Source organism: Chelonoidis abingdonii, chromosome 19, assembly GCF_003597395.2.
Source record: "Chelonoidis abingdonii isolate Lonesome George chromosome 19, CheloAbing_2.0, whole genome shotgun sequence".
Classification (NCBI taxonomy): Eukaryota; Metazoa; Chordata; order Testudines; family Testudinidae; genus Chelonoidis; species Chelonoidis abingdonii.
Window position 1 is genome coordinate 9,441,689 of NC_133787.1, and position 19,344 is coordinate 9,461,032.

Genomic DNA, 19,344 nt, shown 5'->3' on the forward strand with positions numbered 1-19,344 from the left:
TGGGTAGGGTTCTGTGGCCTGCTTTGTGCAGGAGGTCAGACTAGATGATCATATTGGTCCCTTCTGACCTACGAGTCTATGAGTCTATTTGGGAAATATCCCCTAATTACACAACATTACTTAATGTGGTCCAAATATTATATGCCTTTATGTTGTAAAGTATCATCTAGAATTGAGCAGTCTGTGAACAGCTAATACTGAAGGAAAATAAATCGGTAACCTCTACATAATTTAAGTAAAAGAATACGTTGTATATAGCCAGAGGGGCTCAACTCTTTGAAGAACCAATCTTAAAACACTGTTATACAAGAATGTGAGTTTGTGTTCCCCAAGGTGTCTCCTTACTTCTATTTTTCATCACACTAACACCAGTTTTAATTAAAAAATGTTCCCATCAGTCAAGTTTTGCCTTATCTGTGGAGCTTACCCTGCTAATTGGTCAGATCTGTTCTAACCTTGTCTTTTTCGACTGTCTTAAAATGTGCAATTGATCTCAAGAGAATTATCCATGTCCATTTTCAGCTTTCCAAATTTCACATTTTAAAGACTCTAAAACCTGTGAAATTATCTTCAATGTTGAACTAATCTTCAGGCTACCAAGAAAAGGGCAAAATAATTAACTTACCATTTTTTGCATCTGTCTAAAGGAGTTTTGAGGTGAACCAGAACATTATTGTAAAATGAGAGGAAATTCTCTGCTGCCTTTGACTCGAATGATGGTTGCAGAATGGAACCTCAAGAATGAGGGGTAAAACCAGGAAAATGGGAACAGGCCCAGCAGGTCTGACTTGTGGTGGAGGGTCTTTCTTCCTGTCCTTGGCAAAAAGAATCAAATATGTCTTTAGAATTGATGTTCCCCACTCTTGTTCTTTTGTCATAAATTAAGCAATGCATAATAGTAAGACAATATGTTGTGAGTACCAGTAAACATTGCTTAGTTTAATTTTCCCAGGCTCTTAAGCTTATTTTAGCATAGTTTAAATTTAGCATCTGTACACTGACATGGACAGTAATTAAAATCTGTGCTTAACAAAGATCATGCATAACTTCATTTTCATCTTCCTTTTTTGTCTCCTAGGTCTTCTAACCTTTATAAATTGTGCCTATGTTAAATGGGGAACAAGGGTGCAGGATGTATTCACATATGCTAAAGTCATTGCCCTTATTGTCATCATCATAACAGGAATTGTTAAACTATGCCAGGGTAAGCGTATAAAACTCATTGGAGGTTGGTGTGTATCAATAAGGCTGGGGAATAATCAGTTTGGTTTTCATTAGGACTATCCATAGTATTAGTAGCTGCAAAACAGTATTTTTAAATTAATCTTTCATGTTAAATTTATATTTATGTTATACCAGATATCTCTATTAAGCAATAAGGTCCAACGTATCCATCCAGATATTAACAACTTGGCCAATGTTGTGAATGAAGATCATACTTGAATTGGCCTAACACACCTAAGCAATTTTACACCCTCTAGTTTGGAATGGTTAGTGGAATGAAAGAGCAAGCAGCAACATGCAGAACTTGCAAAATACGATATGAATAGAGAAATATGATCTCTTCAACATGTAGTAAACAAATCTTACTATCATATTGTTAGGTTCAGTGACCCTCAATCTGAGCTTTTTGTAATCTGGATTTTGGATAAAATGTGCAATTACACAAAACTGTAAAATTGCAATACTTCTCTTCTGAAGTATGCCTTCACAGATATCTGTCTGTGAAGCTAAATGGACTCAAAGCCATTTAAAAGGAGCTATACACTTAGATGTATGCCTCTGAAGGTGACTACTGCATCTATAGAAGGAGTATCAGCGCAGCTTGCTTTGTTCCTGACTTCTCTTCTTTGTTGTTCAGTATTAAATAGTTTATTTCTGGTTCTTTTTCTTATTAGTCAGAATATTTGAGTTTAAAATTGTTTTCCATCAAACTTTTTTTTTTTGGAGTTTTACTCCTGTGTGTTTTGGAAGCTTTCAGTGTTGGCTTAAAATAAGTACACAATCCAATTTTAAATTATATGAAAAATATGTCCTTAGTCCAAATTATACTTTCTGTGTTTAGAGTGAAGTCACTGTTGAGAGACTGTAGCCCTTATTCTTTCCTTATTCTTGGGCCAGTATGGAACAAAACGTGCCTATATGAGCACTATTGCACAATGTATCACTTCTTCAGTACAAAACACTGCTGTACCATCAGCTGCTCCACTGACCTTAATATGTTTACCACTAACATCCTGGATGCTGCCTACCTTCTTCCCTCCTCCTAACTTGGCTGTTGCTCCATCTTTCTCAGTATCATCCAAGATACTGAGGAGGAGAGAGATGCAGTGACACATTTAAAGGACTCAAATATTTAGGCTGGTCAACCTTGGCAATGCCTTATAAACTGCTTTTCCCACCCTTCAAATAGCAACATACTGCTGTAAAAAGTACAAGGTGTTTAGAACTGTAGCTATATATTTGGGCATTGGAATGAATAAGATAGTAACTTGCCTTCCTGTAGTCAATATTATAAACTGTTTATATTGCTATCGTGTTGCCACTGTGCTGACAATGTCAGCACATGTTGGAAAAAACTCACTCTAAGTTGAAGGGTGATGTAAATGATATTAGTCGCAACAGTATTGATAGCACACAAGACTTAAGTGTACTTGAGAAGATTTTCTCCCAACTATTATTTAGTTAGATTTTACATTCCCTTAATTGCTCTCAATTTGGCCCTTTTGATACTTAAACTAAATTGGTCTACTTCTTAAAATGCACATATTCATTGACTTGTCACATATTTTTGTATGCACTTAAATGTTTACAATGTAATGGATAGTAGTCTGGACCTATGAAGTATCTATAACTCATCAAATAAATCAGAACTTTAACAAAATTTAGGTACAGATATTTATCCATTTGGATAAATACTGATTTTATAAATCTGTGTGCATTTTTGAAAGAGAATAATCCCTGACTCCCCCTGCCCTCCCCAAAAGAAAAAACAACCCAACCACCCCAAAAGGCTTAGTTTTGACACACACAAGCGAAGTGGTTCAGAATTTCAGAGATGGTACGACCCATAGAATTGTACCATTTCATTTGTATACATAGGCTTGCGCTAAAAGGATACTGCCAACGCTGTTACAACTATGATTGAACTGTATTTTGGGTTACAAGCCTGTACTTCACTGTCCTTCAGTTCTGTCTCTGCTGTTACTGTGAACAGGTCAGGTATATATTGCATAGTAATAATGCTTTCTGAGTTCTCCATAGAGTAGACTTTTTACAAAATTAAGTGCCCTGCTTATTCTCAAGGCTGTAACAGGCAAAATGGAAGGATGGGTCAGTGAGTGATCTTGAGAACGTCAAAATTCCTAGTTCTTGGCTTGTTTTGCAACTTTGTATATCAAACTAAAAATCATTTTTACTTACTGTCATACAATAATGTATGTATGTATTTCTCCCCCAACACACAGGACATTCAGGACACTTTCAGAATTCCTTTGAGGGATCTTCTTGGGACCTAGGAGACATTTCTCTTGCACTGTATTCTGCCCTGTTCTCTTACTCAGGATGGGATACCCTTAATTTTGTAACAGAAGAAATCAAAAACCCAGAAAGGTAAAGGATTTTTTTTTTTTTAAGAAGGATGTTATTTCATTAAACCTAGACAGTTATTAAGTCACTAAGGTAGTGATTATTTTTCACTGAAATGTGTTCTGAGCTGACAAGGAATTTGATTATGGTAGAACTACTCTGTATGGACACACAACTCTCACAACTTTATACTGGATCACCAACACAGGATTATTAAGTGTAAGGTATATTAACGGCTGAAACACTTTAAAAGTAAGGAAGCCTTGATGACTACAACATACTAGTTGATTAGCAATCGTTACTTTGCAGTTATGTGTCATGGATAGTTCTTTACAAATAGACTTCAATATTGCAGTGTAAATGGTACACACAATGTTTTTATTTGTGCAATTGCCATGACAGTTTCAAAGTCTCAAAACATAATCCCCACACACAGGTGAATGCTGTAAATGTGCGCCTGACAAGTCAGTTAATTGTGTAGCTCAGTCTTTAAACAGAAATGGTTAATGTAAAATTCACATCTGTCTGACAGTTTTTACCTATTACAGGGAACAGCTAAGATTGCTATAGCTGAAAGATATGAGAGAGAGAGAGAGAGAGGTTGGTTTCCTTTTTTCCTCAGCTGGCTTGCTTTATGCATTATTAGTCAGTTTGCCCTGTTTAAACTTTCACACAGCAAAGGAGAGACACATTTTCCTTAAGAATTGTTGTTGCCAAATGACAATTAGCAACCATCTCTTAACTGACTAGATTTCAGGCTGACAATGTCTCTTTTTAACTGCTTTGCTAGTGAGTGTCGTACACCTACCCATAAGAGATTTAATACTGTGCTTATGTTAGTTGTCTTTCTGCATCTGTTGGCAGAGAACATTTATTTTAAAAACTCCCTTTTGAGTGCTATTGCAATATCTTTCCACCTTCCTCTTAAAGATAATATTCTGCTGTGTTAACAGTTAAGTAACTTTTTTCTATTGGATTTCATGTTAAAACAAGCTTTCTGCTAGGAACATTTAATTAAGATGATGAAACCTCTTTTATATCAATTTGTTGTTCATAAGCTCAAGTTTCTAATGCAGCAGGCTTTACTCCTGGCAGTGACTCTCACTCATAAAGCAAGCTTCACATTCTAGTCGCCCATATTATACTAATACTCAAAAGAATAAGGAAGTGTTTTGATCTCCTGAAATTCCATTTGAGTATGATAGAATTTTTCCATAATCATCCTGTCTTATGCTTGTCCTGTGAAAGTTCTAGTCCACAATTACATGTGAAAAGGTCCCTGGGCTTTTTATTTCTTGAAGATTAATGCCCTTGAAAAGCCATTCCAGTTTTTTTGTTTCATTAGGTGACATGTCTGCATTTCTTCTTCATGGTCCACAGATCCATTACAGTGGATACTTCAGGCTTCTTGTCCTGGACAAGGGACTCATAGCCAGCAGCTACATACTGCCCTGCCTCCTACTCCACCATCTGTTTCCCTGGACCACTTCTCCACAGCCCTAGCACCTTCTCTGTCCTTGTATCAGGGCCTCAGTCTGGCAGCCATCAGGTTGGAGCTCCCTCTTGCTCCCCTGACCGGCGCTGTTCTGTCCCTGCTGCTGTTGCTTTCAGCCCTCCTACAGGGCAGCCAGTTCTCCTCCCAAGAGAGACTGCCTCTATTCTGCTCAGCAGCCCTTCTTATATGGGCCAGCCTGATCCTGATTGGGTGCTCCACTAAGCCTTCTCCCTATTGGCTGGCTCAGTAAGCCCTCTTCTAATTGGCTGGGTTCTGCGCAGCCTCCCCAAGGCTGCTTTAACCCTTCTTCTGCCTATGTGGGGCAGCCACCCCATTGCACTGGGGTACTAGATTATTACTAAATGTCTATTAGTAATTTATATTTCAGGAATGATCCTTGTGTTCCTTGTTCTCCAAGAATGTAGTGGGATATAATTATATTGGTTAATCTTTGGTGCAACGAAAATTATTGCTATTGCTGAGAAGAACATAGTTACAGTATATTCTCCATTTTCTCTCCTTCTCTGCGGAGCTGGCGCTTTCCTTTTGTTTTTGTTTCAGATCGTTAAATTGTAGCTTAAACTGGTATTTGAAGTAAGTAATTGCTCTCTGGATGGATCTCAGCCACTAACCAGTACGATGCTCAGACTTTTGAACCACGAGTGTTGCATTAGTCAGTCTCTAGGAGAACAGTCCCAAGAATCATGGTCTGTTTGTTAGTTATCTTTTAAAGAGTTTTTAATTACTTTGTATTGTACTGACATTTTGCCACAGCAGTTTGGCTTTATGATAGTGATGACATTGCAATGGTGTTGAATACCTTTTTAATGTCATTAAGTCAGTAATGGAAAAAATCTTTATGCTAAATTATTTTTTAAAAGGTAAATAACTGTTCAAAATATTAAATCCAATAAATGCAAAAGGCTGACTTGGAGTTTATCACTCTCTAAGAATTGATCCAGTTTGCTGGCTTTGCCACTCTGAACGAGTGACAATTTTTTCAAAACTTTGTTTTGTTTTGACAGGAGTTTTTGAAAGAGGAAGAACTTGCATTCAGTTTGATTACATTTGATAAATGTTTCTGCTTAGTCTAGCTCTAAATAACTTAGATATTTCCATTGACATCTGACATTGACAGATAGGCAAAGTAAGAAAAATGCTACTTAGATCTTATTAGAGTTTCATTTAAGGATATTACTTTGACATGCGATGTTGACAGTTTGTGTTTTAACGGCTATAAAGCATTAACTTTTTGAATCTGTATTCAGTGTTTTTAGTCTAATTATTGTTTGACTTCCCCATAATTTTCTGCAACTGTGAAAATTTAAATCTATTTAAAAATAGGAAAAAAAATTAACCCATAATTTTGCACAACTGTAGACATGTAAATAGTTTAAAAATGTTTAAAAATAAATATTGATATCTGTTGAAATGATATCTTTTAAAAAACCCTAGAATTTTCCCAAGCCTATTTGCTGTTTTTTGTCTCATCAGGAATCTGCCACTGGCTATTGCAGTTTCTATGCCCATTGTGACGGTTATCTATATTTTGACCAACATAGCTTACTATACGGTGTTGGATATTCATGCTGTTCTTTCCAGTGATGCTGTGGCGGTGGTAAGTCAAATATATACCATACTGCTGTATTGCCAAAACTTCATATTTTAGGGATAGTTTTACTACTTTACATTGTAAGTAAAGTCCTTGGTTTCTCATGTCCTTTCCTGTGCCATTTATATTTCCCCTAAATCTAGAAGGGGAGACCATTTGAATAATTTATCCTAACTATTTAAATCTAGTCTTAAACACAAATATTGTGAATGAGCATACTGTGTATTGGTTTCTTTTAACTTAATAGCAGTCTTATTTAAAACCAGCACCTAATCCAAGCCACTGGCATATTTTGAAAAGATTCTGACTAGGTGTTTGCTCCTTGAGGTATGTAAAGAATAATAATAGGAATCATTAATACTTAGCATGATTTCAGTCATTCTTATGCTATCTTCTTTAATAACTTGAAATGTGTGTGAAAAATGTTGTACTGAGTCGCTAGTTAATGTCTTCAGTGTGAAGTAGCTTTATTATCTATTTGCAAATAGAGATGTTGCAATTTAGCCTTGCTAAAATTTGTACAAGTCTCTCTAACTAAGTTTTATCACTCATTGTTTCCTAGCCCTACTAAAATTACATCAATTCCTACAATTCTCCTGTAAAACAGAAGTACAAAATTGGGGGAAAAAAAAATCTTGAATTTGAAGGATTGGATGCTCGTTTGTGTGTGGGTTTTTTTTAAAGTACCCTAAGTTTTATTTAGTAATTCACCTATTCTCCATAATATAATCTCTTACAGATACAATATATCCTCTATATCTGGGATTGGCAGACTTTGGCACGTGGCCTGTCACGGAAAGTCGCTGGTGGGCCGGTTTGTTTACCTGCAGCATCTGCAGGTTTGGCCGATTTGCAGCTCCCCCTGGCCTCGATTCACCATTCCAGGCCTATGGGGGTGCAGGAAGAGGTGGCTCAGCCCATGCTGCTTCTCACAGCCCCCATTGGCCTGGAAAATGGTACAGTGTAAAATGGTACACTGTCTTTTAATTCTGACTTGGAAGTTGGATTCTAATTCTATTTTCACATCATTTCTTTTGAAAAGAACCGACTAAGTAGTTTCCATTTCTACTCATCTATATTTGATTTAGTGGATCTCGATGCAGTGATTTATTGAATGTAAAAATATCTGCATTTTATATGCAACGGTGATACTCAAGACTGGGCAGGTTAGGGTTTCCTTTCTAATGCATTGCACATTCGGACACATTGTAGACAAAGGAAAGTTTTGATTCTGGGGTAAAAGTTATCCTAACCATATGCAGTGATTGTATACAGAGCAGCAGTGAAACTGCTAATGTTCCTCTCACTCTGCCATTACTTAGCAACATTGTGAACAGTATCCAAGGTAGGCATCGGTGCTGTTCACGGTGTGGAGAAGGCCCTGAAACATTGAAGCTGGGAATAGAGTCGCTTTCCCCATTGTCATCAGTCAGGAGGCTTTGGGGTGAAGGAAAAAAGAGCAGTTTCCCTTTTCAGCAGCCAAAGCTGGAATGGGAGGGCTTCAAATCTGACACATACTAGTCAGAGGCTGGATCCAAACATGGCATCTTGGTGTGGGAATCCACTATACTTGCTCTTCTCAGTAACTGGGAGCTGAAGGAGTGGCTTCAGCAGAGTATAGCTTTAGACCTAATTGATGAAGCATTCCTCCTTTCATATATGATGTCAGCCTCTGGTTACTAGACTTAGTCCATGTGTTAGTGTCTGGCAAATTTGTCCTTTCTCCCCATCCTAATCCGTGATATAAGATCTTTTTTTTGAGATTTATAGCTCTGCAGTTTTTCTCAAGGGAGTTTGCCGGTCCTAAATACACCTCATTTGTCAAATGTTGCTTGCAAACTGCCACAGATATGGTTTCAACTCTGGTCTTCCATTTCAGCTTCAGTTATGCACTGGAGTCCTTGCTACTGTTCATTTATACATATACAAACTAATTATTACTGTACAGAATGAGCTGTTCATTTATACATATACAAACTAATTATTACTGTACAGAATGAGCTGTTTTCAGTGGTGCTGGAACAATTTTTATAGTGGGGGTGCTGAAGGCAGAAACCATGTATTTGGGTTGTTTTAACTACTTCAAGCCAGGGGGTGCAGCAGCACCCACACACCTTTTAGACAGTGGTTGTGAACTTCTGCGTCACCTTTCCCTGCCAGTAAATATCTAATTGTTAAAGTGTTTTTAGTTTCTACCAATTTATTTGGGACTCTGCTGTCTAAAGTGTGCACATGTACTAGTCATAACATCTTTCCATTCAGTATATGGCTGGCATCTTATTCCAGGTTCAGGGTCTTATCTGACTTCATAATTCTAAGCATATACTTGGCTTTCTCCTTCATGACACTGTGTCTACAGATCCCCACTCCCACGCAGTGATGGAATCTATTTCAGAGGTACTAAAAAACCACCCAACTGCCCCTTGGACGCAGAACCCAGTACTCTCCCTGTATCAGAATCGGTGTTGGGTTAGGTAGTATAATATTTTAGTTGTACGTATTTATCTAGTAATATTTTCCTTATTTTTGTTATTTGGGCTCTGTCTAATGGTTAGATTCTTTCTGATTTGACAGATGGAGGAAAGAGGTCAGGTTAGGGATATGGCTATGTAGTTATCAGTTATGCCCAAGAAGTCCTTTGATCTCACAGGTCTGAATAGTTGGATGGTGCTGGATGGCTCTTTGGTTTTGAGCCCAGCTGTAGAAGTTATTGCATCCATTAGAGAGTCTTTGGGTTCTAGCTTGTGAGTAGAGCAGTCAGGTCCTCTAAGAATTTGGGATGCTGTGTCTGCTTCTAAGAAAAGGAAGCATAGTGGCTGTAAGCATTTCAGCTTACTGCCTATTTGCTAAGTGTGGCCATGGCTCAGATGACAAACATCTGTCCCTCAGTTTTCTTTCATGCTTGGGTAGTTTAGGGATTTCCCCTCCCCTCCTTCAAGTCAGTATTCCCCTTCCAGGGCAACAATAATTTGCAAAGTAAACAAAACAGTCCTTTGCCCTTTTCTCTTTCCAGGAGCCGTTTGGCCTTCCCCTTGGATGTGGGAGAGTGAAGATGTTCACTTATGCAGAATCTTTGCGTCTGGTCCTATGAGTCCAAGGTTGATGGGGCGTATAACCAATGTGATGAGATCCCTGGAATAGACATGCTTTTCTCAGAGCTGCTTTTACCTCATATTAAATGGGAACATGGATCTGGGGGAGGCTCCAGAAGGGAAAGGCGGTGTATGCTAGCAGTTATCCTTTTGGGTTTACAATTTCTGAAGTTCTCTTTCCATTATGATTGCTTTTCTAGGCTCATCATCTGCATTTGGCTATTACTGTTCTTAGGTGTTTAAGCCTGTCACTGCCAGCTTCCCTTCCAGTAGAAAACTGGGAGCCTGATTGACTTTTACTAGCTAGCATCCAGCCTAGTTTCTTTGGTTGTGTTGATATCTTCCAAAAAGACCAGTTTGGGAGGAAGGCATCTTCTTCTGCACCTGTTAATTTAAGAACTTATCATTAGAGGCAGTAATGGGTCACTGCTTTCAGATACAGCGTGCTTATTGTACCAGAAGGACCTACAGCGCTTTTCACCAGGGAGCAATAACTTCTGCAGTATCTATTTGTCATGTGCTGGTTGTTGAGATTTGCAGTGCTGCTACCTGAAGTTTTATTCATGCTTTCACAAAGCATATTCTCTCTTGTTTCCCAATACTGAGTCAGATCAGACTAGGTTGCCTTCAGGACAGCAGTGTCTTCACTATCGTTTCAGTTATTCCTACTCTGCCTTCTTATTGAGGCTTGTCACTGTCTTCTAGTCTAACTGTATCTGCAGAAACAGTGTCATGAAGAAGAAGTTGCTTACTGACTCAAGCTGTTCTCCAAATGTATTGCCTCTGCAGATTCAGATGACTCTTCTTTCTCTCCTCTACTTTGGAGAGTTACAGTATGTGCCTGAAGTTAGAGAAGAACTGAGGGACAGTTGGGGACTTACAGTGTTGGTTCTAAAATCCATGAGCAGAGGCACATGGACATGCCTTCCCAGTGGTGAGCTTCTCTGAAATGAGTTCCTGTCACACAGTGAAGAGCACATGATCTCTCAGTGGAATATATGGAAGTAATACATTTGGAGAACAAAAGCTATTTTGCTAAGGGTATTTTAAAAAAGGTTGCTTATCTGCTTATGAATCTTGTACTTTTCCGACTTAAAACCTGATTGGAATTTCATGGGTATGCAACATTGATTGTTGGATATAGGTATATTGAAAGAGTTCACTCAATTTGAGTTATGGATCTTTTTACAGGTTCTTACTTGTTAATTGGTAGGTTCCTCATCTCTTCTCATTTTCAGCACTGAAATCACTAGCACACTTTTGGGGCTGTGTAAATAGAAATATTGCTGTCACTTTAGTCCTTGAAGACTGCATTTATACTTGCAAACTTTTGAGAGGTTAATTCACTGCCTGTGCAGCTTCACCAGTGTAAACAGTCATGGAAACTATAGAATAGATGGAGCTCAAGCATCTTTACCACAGTCCTCAAACCTAGTCCCTGTCTGTTACAGCTTCCACTGAAGCTGCACTGGTAGTGCTTTATAGCTACAAAGCGTGTGAGTATAGACACACACAACAGGAGTTGAGATCAAGGAGTTGAGTCAGAACTGGGGAGGATTGGCATATTAGTATAATTTTAAGGGAACACATTTTGTCCTTGCCTGTTCTACAGAATTTGTACCTGTTTCCAGCATTGTTGCAGCTCCTAAACTAGGGTTAGGAGCAGTGTAAGATCTAGTGTAAATTAAGCACAAGCATTTTCACCACTATCTTGACTTTCTGATCTGAGTAGCTGCACTGTTGGAAAGTGGGTATGTAATTTTTTTAGTGTAGATCTGGCTAAAAAGGCTGGTGTATATCCACAAGAACATATCCAGGCAGTGGACTATATGACATGCATGATTTTGGTTATTTAAGATCTAATCAATTGGTTGAAAGATGAAGAAAAGATTCCACCCTGTACCTTGCACTGCAGCAGCACCTTCTGTGCCTGGGAAAAGGGAGCAGATATTTTCCATCTCAGATATTTAAGGGGAGCAATGTGGGTTGCAGTGGGGACCAGCCAGCAGGATTATCATTGAAAGCAGAGTGGAAAGACACTTTAAAAACATGACAAACTGATTTCTATTGCACCACCAGAAATTAGAGGACCCTATTACGTTTCCAGTTGATGTAGTCACTACTTCAGTGCAGGTCACTTGAATTTAATTGATCAAATTGAACAGATCTCACCCAGTCTTTTTTGTTTAGTCAAACAAGCTTTCTGTGAGTGGTACAGAATTTTATGCACTCAGCAGTTTTGTTTTGTTCGGGTCTTTTGCATGTGCAGCTTTCCTACTTGCAAATGAGGTTACCATGAGTCAGTTTCCTTATTTCCTTTAGGAAACAGTTCTCAAAGGTCAGGAAGCTTAAAGAGGGGAAAATGTTCTACGTTCTCACGCCAGATCTTTCTGTTCCCTGCCTCTGCTCTCCGGTGCGCAGACCTAGGCTGGCAGGGGGAATCCAAAACAAAATGCTATACTGCACACACTTTTCTCTCTCTGGGGAGAGGATGAGCAAGAACAAACCCACAGGGAAGATGTTAGTTACTTAGTGTATTACTGAAAGGTGCTCAGATACAACAGTGCTGAGAGCAGTATAAGAACCTGTATAAATGAAACCCGGAAGAGTTCACTCGTGTGATACAAACCTGAAGTGAGCTACACAAACTGGCACTGCAGAAGTTTTCAGTCTTATGCAGAATATCATCTTTGGTCTTTCGTTTTGGATAAGTTCTGAATTCAGGAAAGGCTGACATCTATGTCCAATTATCCTTTTAGGACAGTGGTGTTTTGGAACTGTTAGTGTTGCATCATGATTAGCTGCACTGTCAATGTCTGGTGATCTTTGCCATCTTGTTACAATGCATACTGAATGTTGTGAAGACAAAGTCCTTGTGTGGACAGTCCTAAAATAAATGAAGGACTATCTTATCTTTCTGCAACCATCACTTACTGAACATGGGACAGATCCTAAAACAATGAAGTACCCTGTGAATTTTGTTTTGTGGCAAAATTTTATTGGGGGAGTTCCCTCTGCTTCCAGTCAGACTTCTTCAACTAGAACTGTTCCTACAGAACTGTTATTTCAGCATTTCAGGGCAAAGTAGTAGTCTTGGAAATCCTGTTCAGATGTTGCGTCCAGCTGTTAAAGTCAAGAAGCCAAACTAACTTTCTCGCTGCAGGAAAAATAAATTTAGTAAATTAGGCTTTTGTGTCTTTTAAAAAACTAGATTTTTTGAGTGTTTAATATTGTGATCATTCTTCTGGGATTAATTTGTCATAACACTTCAGTCAGAAAAAAATGCCAGCAATTCAGCTGTAAAATGCACAGCTAGAAGCTCCTGGCTTCTGTTCTTTCATTAAGGTGATCTTAAAACAAAATTCAGAATTAAGGTTGCTAGTGAGGGGAACAAATACAGGTATGTCTATATATAGTATGATAGTTGGGAAAGAGGCATTGTCCATAACAGAAATGATTGATAATCCATTTTTCTTTTACTGTTTTCTGGCTATAGAAACAGTTCTAGTTCAGGACTTGTCAGATCATAATGAGGATGATGATTTAATCTTAATGCTTCTTGCTCTTCAGACTTTCTCAGAAGAAACCCTGAGATTTATGCAATGGACCATCCCCATAATGTTGGCTTTCTCCTGTTATGGCGGACTAAATGCTTCTGTAATAGCTGTCTCCAGGTAGGCCCTCTGTCACCCTCTGCATATTCCCTCAAATGCTCCATTCTTTCCCTTGTCACTACTGCTTCACATGTCTGTAAAAATGAACCTGAACATGGTAGCAATGGTAGGTAAAATGGAGTTGGTCAGCTCTCAGATGAGAGCTCCATGACTCATTTACTAATCAAGGATACGTTGTCATACAAGTAATCATGCCTATAATGGAAAGCAGTCTCTAATCCTTTTTCTCATGCCATTGCACTTGTTGTTGTTGTTGTTGTTTTTTATCCCTGTTCTAGTATTTCTCTGCCCCCACTTCCAAAGCCCCCCATACAATACAAATATGTTTTTTTCATGTGGCCGGTTTTGTTGCACCTCCATAAAATTTTACTGATATGAGTAACTGTGTAGGGATCCTTTTATCATTTGTCAAAGGAAAATATAGCACAACCTTGAAGATATCAGCTGGTTTACAGAATAATTTACGACAAAAGTTGTAAGAAATTGAGTCTTCCTATGGAAGTGAAAGATGATTTTATAAATATGAATTTATGAACTAAAAAGTGCATTTTGTCTTGGAACTAACAAAGAAACCAGGCAGACTTATCCACTGCAACTATGGAATCAGAAAACACATTTGATAGGTGCTCTTCATCTATGCTTTATCTGTTGAATTTGCACCACTGGAAATAAAAATTTAACCAGAAAGTTCAGGTGACTGAGAAACTTGAAGAACTTAATTTGGCTGAAATATCTTGTGGAAGATATGCTTAGCAGAGCAAACTGAACTTCTTAAGAGTTCTTAAATTATAACACAACGGTTCCCTCCCACTTAAAGTGAACACCAGACCTCTCAGTTTCTCCCTTCTAAGAACATCATAATTTTTCCCACCCTTGAATACAGTGCTATAAAGTGTTTCTTAGGGGGATAATATATTGAAGAGTAGCATCTTCACCAGATTACTCTTGACTTCTTTCCAAGACTGAGCAAGTGAGTTTTTACAGAAAATAATTGACTGCCTGGTTTTATGAGCCAGATTATTCATTGTACTGTTTCATTTTATGAGCTCAAAACCTTATCTAGTATATGCTGAATCTATTTTATCTCATCTTTTAAGATACATTTTCTGGCACAGTGATACTATATTACCTTTGCCTGAGCTTCTTCCAGACTTGAGTATGTAAAACCTATCACACGTTAAATGTGATTTCTGTCTGTTCAGCTGTATGAAACATTGTTAATTCCTTCTTACAAGAATAGAATTTGACTTACCAGATAGAACCAATGGTCCACCTAATTCAGTATCCTGTCTCCTATACTGGCCAGTACTAGATGCTTCAGTTGAAGATGGAAAATCCATAATGGTCAGACAACCTACCTATTGGATGGGAGGGAAAGGGGATTTCTTCCTAACTGCAGTTGGTTAACTTACATCCCAATGTATATAAAAAAAAATAAAAATAAAGTATAATATAATAGCGATATACCTGTTTCCTAGAACTGGAAGGGACCCTGAAGGGTCATCGACTCCAGCCCCCTGCCTTCACTAGCAGGACCGAGTACTGATTTTGCCCCAGTTCCCTAAGTGGCCCCCTCAAGGATTGAACTCACAACCCTGAGTTTAGCAGGCCAATGCTCAAATCACTGAGCTATCCCTCCTTGATGAATTTACATTGTTTATAAATTTATCATCCAGCTCTGTAACTCTAGCTAATGTAACTCCAGCTGTTAATCATCCATATAAATGTCAAATCACCTATATTAACAGGCCACTTCATCTTGAATGGCCCCTTGAAATATGGGTTAACTACTTATGTTAAACAATCTGTTCCATCTTTTATTTAGCTGTGACACTCTGAGTAAGTTTTCCAAGAACTGAAGAGCTCTTTGTAAGCTTGAAAGCTTGTCTCTTTCTCTCCAGCAGAAGTTGATCGAATAAAAAATATCACCTCATCCATCATCTCTCTCTAATCTCCCAGGAAGCTTTTTGCCTCCGTGACATCTTGTGGAAGAGAGTTCTACAGTTAGTTGTTTAGTGGTGTGTAGGTTTTTTATCATGTCCTTCATCAGATTTAAATTTTGGAGTCTCTTAATTTCATTTGGTCTTTGGATTGCTCAACTTTGGAGACCAGATTTCTTATTCTTCTATTGCAACAGTTGTCTGTAAGAATTTTCATCTCTTGACACAGCTTATTTGTTGTGAAGAATCTTTCAAAATTCCTTCATTATTCAATCATCAGCCATCAGATTCTTCCTTGGGAGACCTCATTTCTCTGAGCTGCCTTTGCCTTAAGTCCAGTAGACATATGGATCTGATGATACAAAAGAGGCACCTATAAGTTTACAATACTCCATGCGTAGGATGTTTGCAGACCAAGAAGGATACCCACTGGAATCATCAGTCGATTTTGAATTGGGCAATCCAGGCTGGAGAATGTTATTCCTATGGTGTAAGCTATTCTTATTCTTGATAGCTTCCAGTTTTTGCAGTCAGATTTTTGCACTATTCAGTTCCTTTATTTACCCTCTTCTTTTTCCTCCCACTCATTTTTATGATCTGATATAATGGACTATAATCAGCTTTGCATAATTCTCTTTTCCTCAAGGATTTTTTGATGGACAAGCAATGGGTAGTGTATTGGATAAGGAAAATTTTACAATTATTTTGATTAATCATTGTAAAGGACAGATAAGTAGACTTACCCTCCTGAGTTGGCAGACTTTCATGACAGCTTCTGCGAGGCTGGATTATGTAAATTCCAAAATAGCTTTGCTTTCTTTGCATATGGTATCATACTTCCGGCTTTATAGAAAGGCAGTTCTCTTCTTTTGAAGGGTATAGTCTTTATGGACATCCTGTTTGCTACTGCTTTTTTACAGGACCATGATCTGTTTCGGTATGGAGGATTTCTTGTCTACACACTGTATGTTCATTCTGTGAGACAAAGAAAGACAGGAGCAAATAATTTGGGGCAGAAAATTCCAAATGAAGTAGGTGGGGAGATATAAAGCCAATGTTGCATGTTCCTATGCAAGAGTGACCTCTGCAGACTTCTCTGTGCCTTAGGGCCTCTGGATGACAGCAAGAGGACAAACCACGCTTTGCAAAAAGCCCCAGTCTGAGACAGCAGATAGCTGCAGTCCTATTAATGTTGCCTTCAGCAACATTAGCTTCAGCTTTGCACTTATACATCCCACACAGACATGTTGGGATGTTGACAGTGGGGAGCCTGAGGCTGGGCAATACAAAGTCTGTATGTTGAGTCCTTGCAATGGTCAGTTTTCATTGCTCACATTTGGAAGGCTGTTTTTTTCCCTTTTTGAGGCCAGAATCCTCTGTCTCTCTCTCCACCCTCATAGAAGCAGTGCGAGAACTCTGAAGTTCACCTTAATATATTATCTAAGTTTTCTTACATATTTCCTGCAAGTTTTATTGATTGGCTTTTGTCCTGACTTTACAATTTGCCCCTTCTGGTGGATTCAGTCTGTTCATGTTAGCCATCTTTTGGTGACAAAGAAAACCTTAACTGGGATTTTTTTGGAAAAGGTAAAAACAAAATGATGAAAATGCAAAAAAGGGCCCCATTAAAAACCAAAGCAGTTATAGACACAAACAGTACAGAATAAAGCCTGGATTTCTGTATTTTGAACTGAGGGCTCTTTTTACAAAGAATGTGAACTTTTTAACAAGTGGGGTAATATGAAGGAGCAAGAAGTGTCAAGTTAAATTTTTTTCTTTAAAGCCACGGTGCAATAGTTTATATTTAATCTGACCATTTAAAGAAGCAAATGTTTTCTTTTTTTGCATTCACTTTTTCCTCTGTGGCTGCTTAATAATGTTGGAATTATGCCACTGTGTACAGTTTTTTTCTGGAGACTTAAGAAGGAAAGGCTACTTTAAGTTTACCTACACAGTTGACTAAGGGCTTGTCTACACAGTGGGATAACATGCTGTAAGGTGGGGTGATTTTTAAAGCTCGTTAAGTTGCTGTGCATTAAGACCTTTCTGTTATACACTAAAGGTCCCTTAGTGTGTTTTAACGTAGCACTACTACCAGCAAAATCTGAATGGACCAATTCAAGTCCAGCATGTTAGTGCTTTTTAGAAATCACGCTCCCACAGAACGTATTACACCGCCATGTAGTTAAGCCCTGAGTAACTTTTAACCTGTTGGTGCAGATTTCTGTAAGCATGAATACATTTTTGCACTGGCACATCACATCAAGAAATTCATTCCTCTGTGCTGATGCTCAATTAAATTTGCTGAGAGTTACATAGAAATAGAATGCATTCTGATTTATACTGCAGGTCATCACATGCAGTAAGTGCAGGGGTTTGGATCTGTGCTCTGGCTCCGCTCCAGCTCCAGCAAAAACCTGCAGCTCCACTGCTCCGGAGCTGCTCCAGCTCCGGGCTCCGCTCCAAAGCCCTAGTAAGCAGAATTAAGTTTAGATTCTTAAAGTAGCTGGACTACTTAAATGCTTGAGAAAGCACTTTGCTGTCTAGAAGTTTGGACAGGGTACTCGAGGATAGGCAAGCTTTGTTTTGTGTTTTTAAAATGATCTGGTTTTGGTAGCTGAAAGTTTTAAGTCACATGAAAACTTTAGGGTTTTTTTCTTTCCTTTTCACAAGAAAAATAAACCTGAAACTCTAGTTCAGATTTTGCCCAACTTGGGCCTCATGACATTTCTTTAAACAACACATACCTTGGCCATGATGTGATATAACTTGCATCTAGAGCTATCTGAGGAAGATAGGAAATGAAGCATTCTGTGCTGCTTTAGGTGGTGATTGAGGAGAAGCCAATTAGAAATATTTCAGGCTACCTTTAACTCCAGGTGTCTTTGTACACTATGAACAAAGTGCAGTATTGAATATTTACCCATTCTGAGTGACCTGCTTAGTCCATAGATTCATAAGCGAAAAGCCATCTGAAAAGGGTGTATTGTGGGGATCAAAATACTAACAGCTGGTGGTTCACTGTTGGCGTGAAAATGAATATTTATGACTGAAAAGACAGAAAACACGCAGGAATCAGGGACTAATTTTTGCAGCTTTTGCCATTTGGTATCTTGCTCTTGAGGCTGAAGAAGAAGAAAGCTAAGAAACAATTTGGGGAGGAATTACTGGAAATGTTTAGATGACCATGTACACCTACATATGTACTATGTAAATAATACGAATAAAAAATACATACTGTATGTACAACAAAGAAGCTTGATATCTCCTGCAACTAGTTGTGTGCTGCGATTGTCACTTGGATACTAACTAGTTGTTCTTCCTTTATAGATATAAAAAGAAGTGTGCATTTGTAGCCTGTAAATGATGTAGAATGATTAAGTGCAGCAACTGATTGATTTAATGAAAGACACTAAGCAGCTGCTGCCATCACTACTGGTTTGCTCCAGAAAATGGTATAATAGAAGTAATGTGCCATTTGATAAAATTCAATAAAGAAATAATTGATAGTAGGACTGTCAAGCGATTTAAAAAACTTTATTGTGATTAATTGCACCGTTAAACAATAATAGGATACCATTTATTTAAATATGTTTGGATGTTATCTACATTTTCAGATATATTGATTTCAGTTACAACACAGACTACAAAGTATACAGTGCTCACTTTTTTTATTACAAGTATTTGCACTGTAAACAACCAAAAGAAATAGTGTGTTTCAGTTCTCCTAATAGAAGTACTGTAGTGTAATCTCTTTATCGTGAAAGTTGAATTTACAAATGTAGATTTATGTAAAAAAAAAAACTGCACTCAAAAACAAAAAGTCTAAACCTTTTAGAGCCTACAAGTCCACTCAGTCCTACTTCTTCTTCAGCCAACTGCTCAGACAAACATGTTTGTTTACATTTGCAGGAGATAATGCTGCTTGCTTTTTGTTTACAGT

At 38.2% G+C, this 19,344-nt stretch overlaps 1 protein-coding gene across 2 annotated transcripts in view; it reads left to right on the forward strand.

The window, feature by feature from the left end:
* SLC7A6 (solute carrier family 7 member 6) overlaps positions 1-19,344 on the forward strand; it is a 37,983-nt gene that overhangs the window by 10,499 nt on the left and 8,140 nt on the right. For both annotated transcript variants that reach the window (XM_032767730.2, XM_075073609.1), the window contains 3 exons: positions 1,079-1,204; positions 3,468-3,612; positions 6,578-6,701. In XM_032767730.2, the coding sequence (XP_032623621.1) occupies positions 1,079-1,204; positions 3,468-3,612; positions 6,578-6,701 (395 nt within the window). The remainder of the gene's footprint in view (positions 1-1,078; positions 1,205-3,467; positions 3,613-6,577; positions 6,702-19,344) is intronic.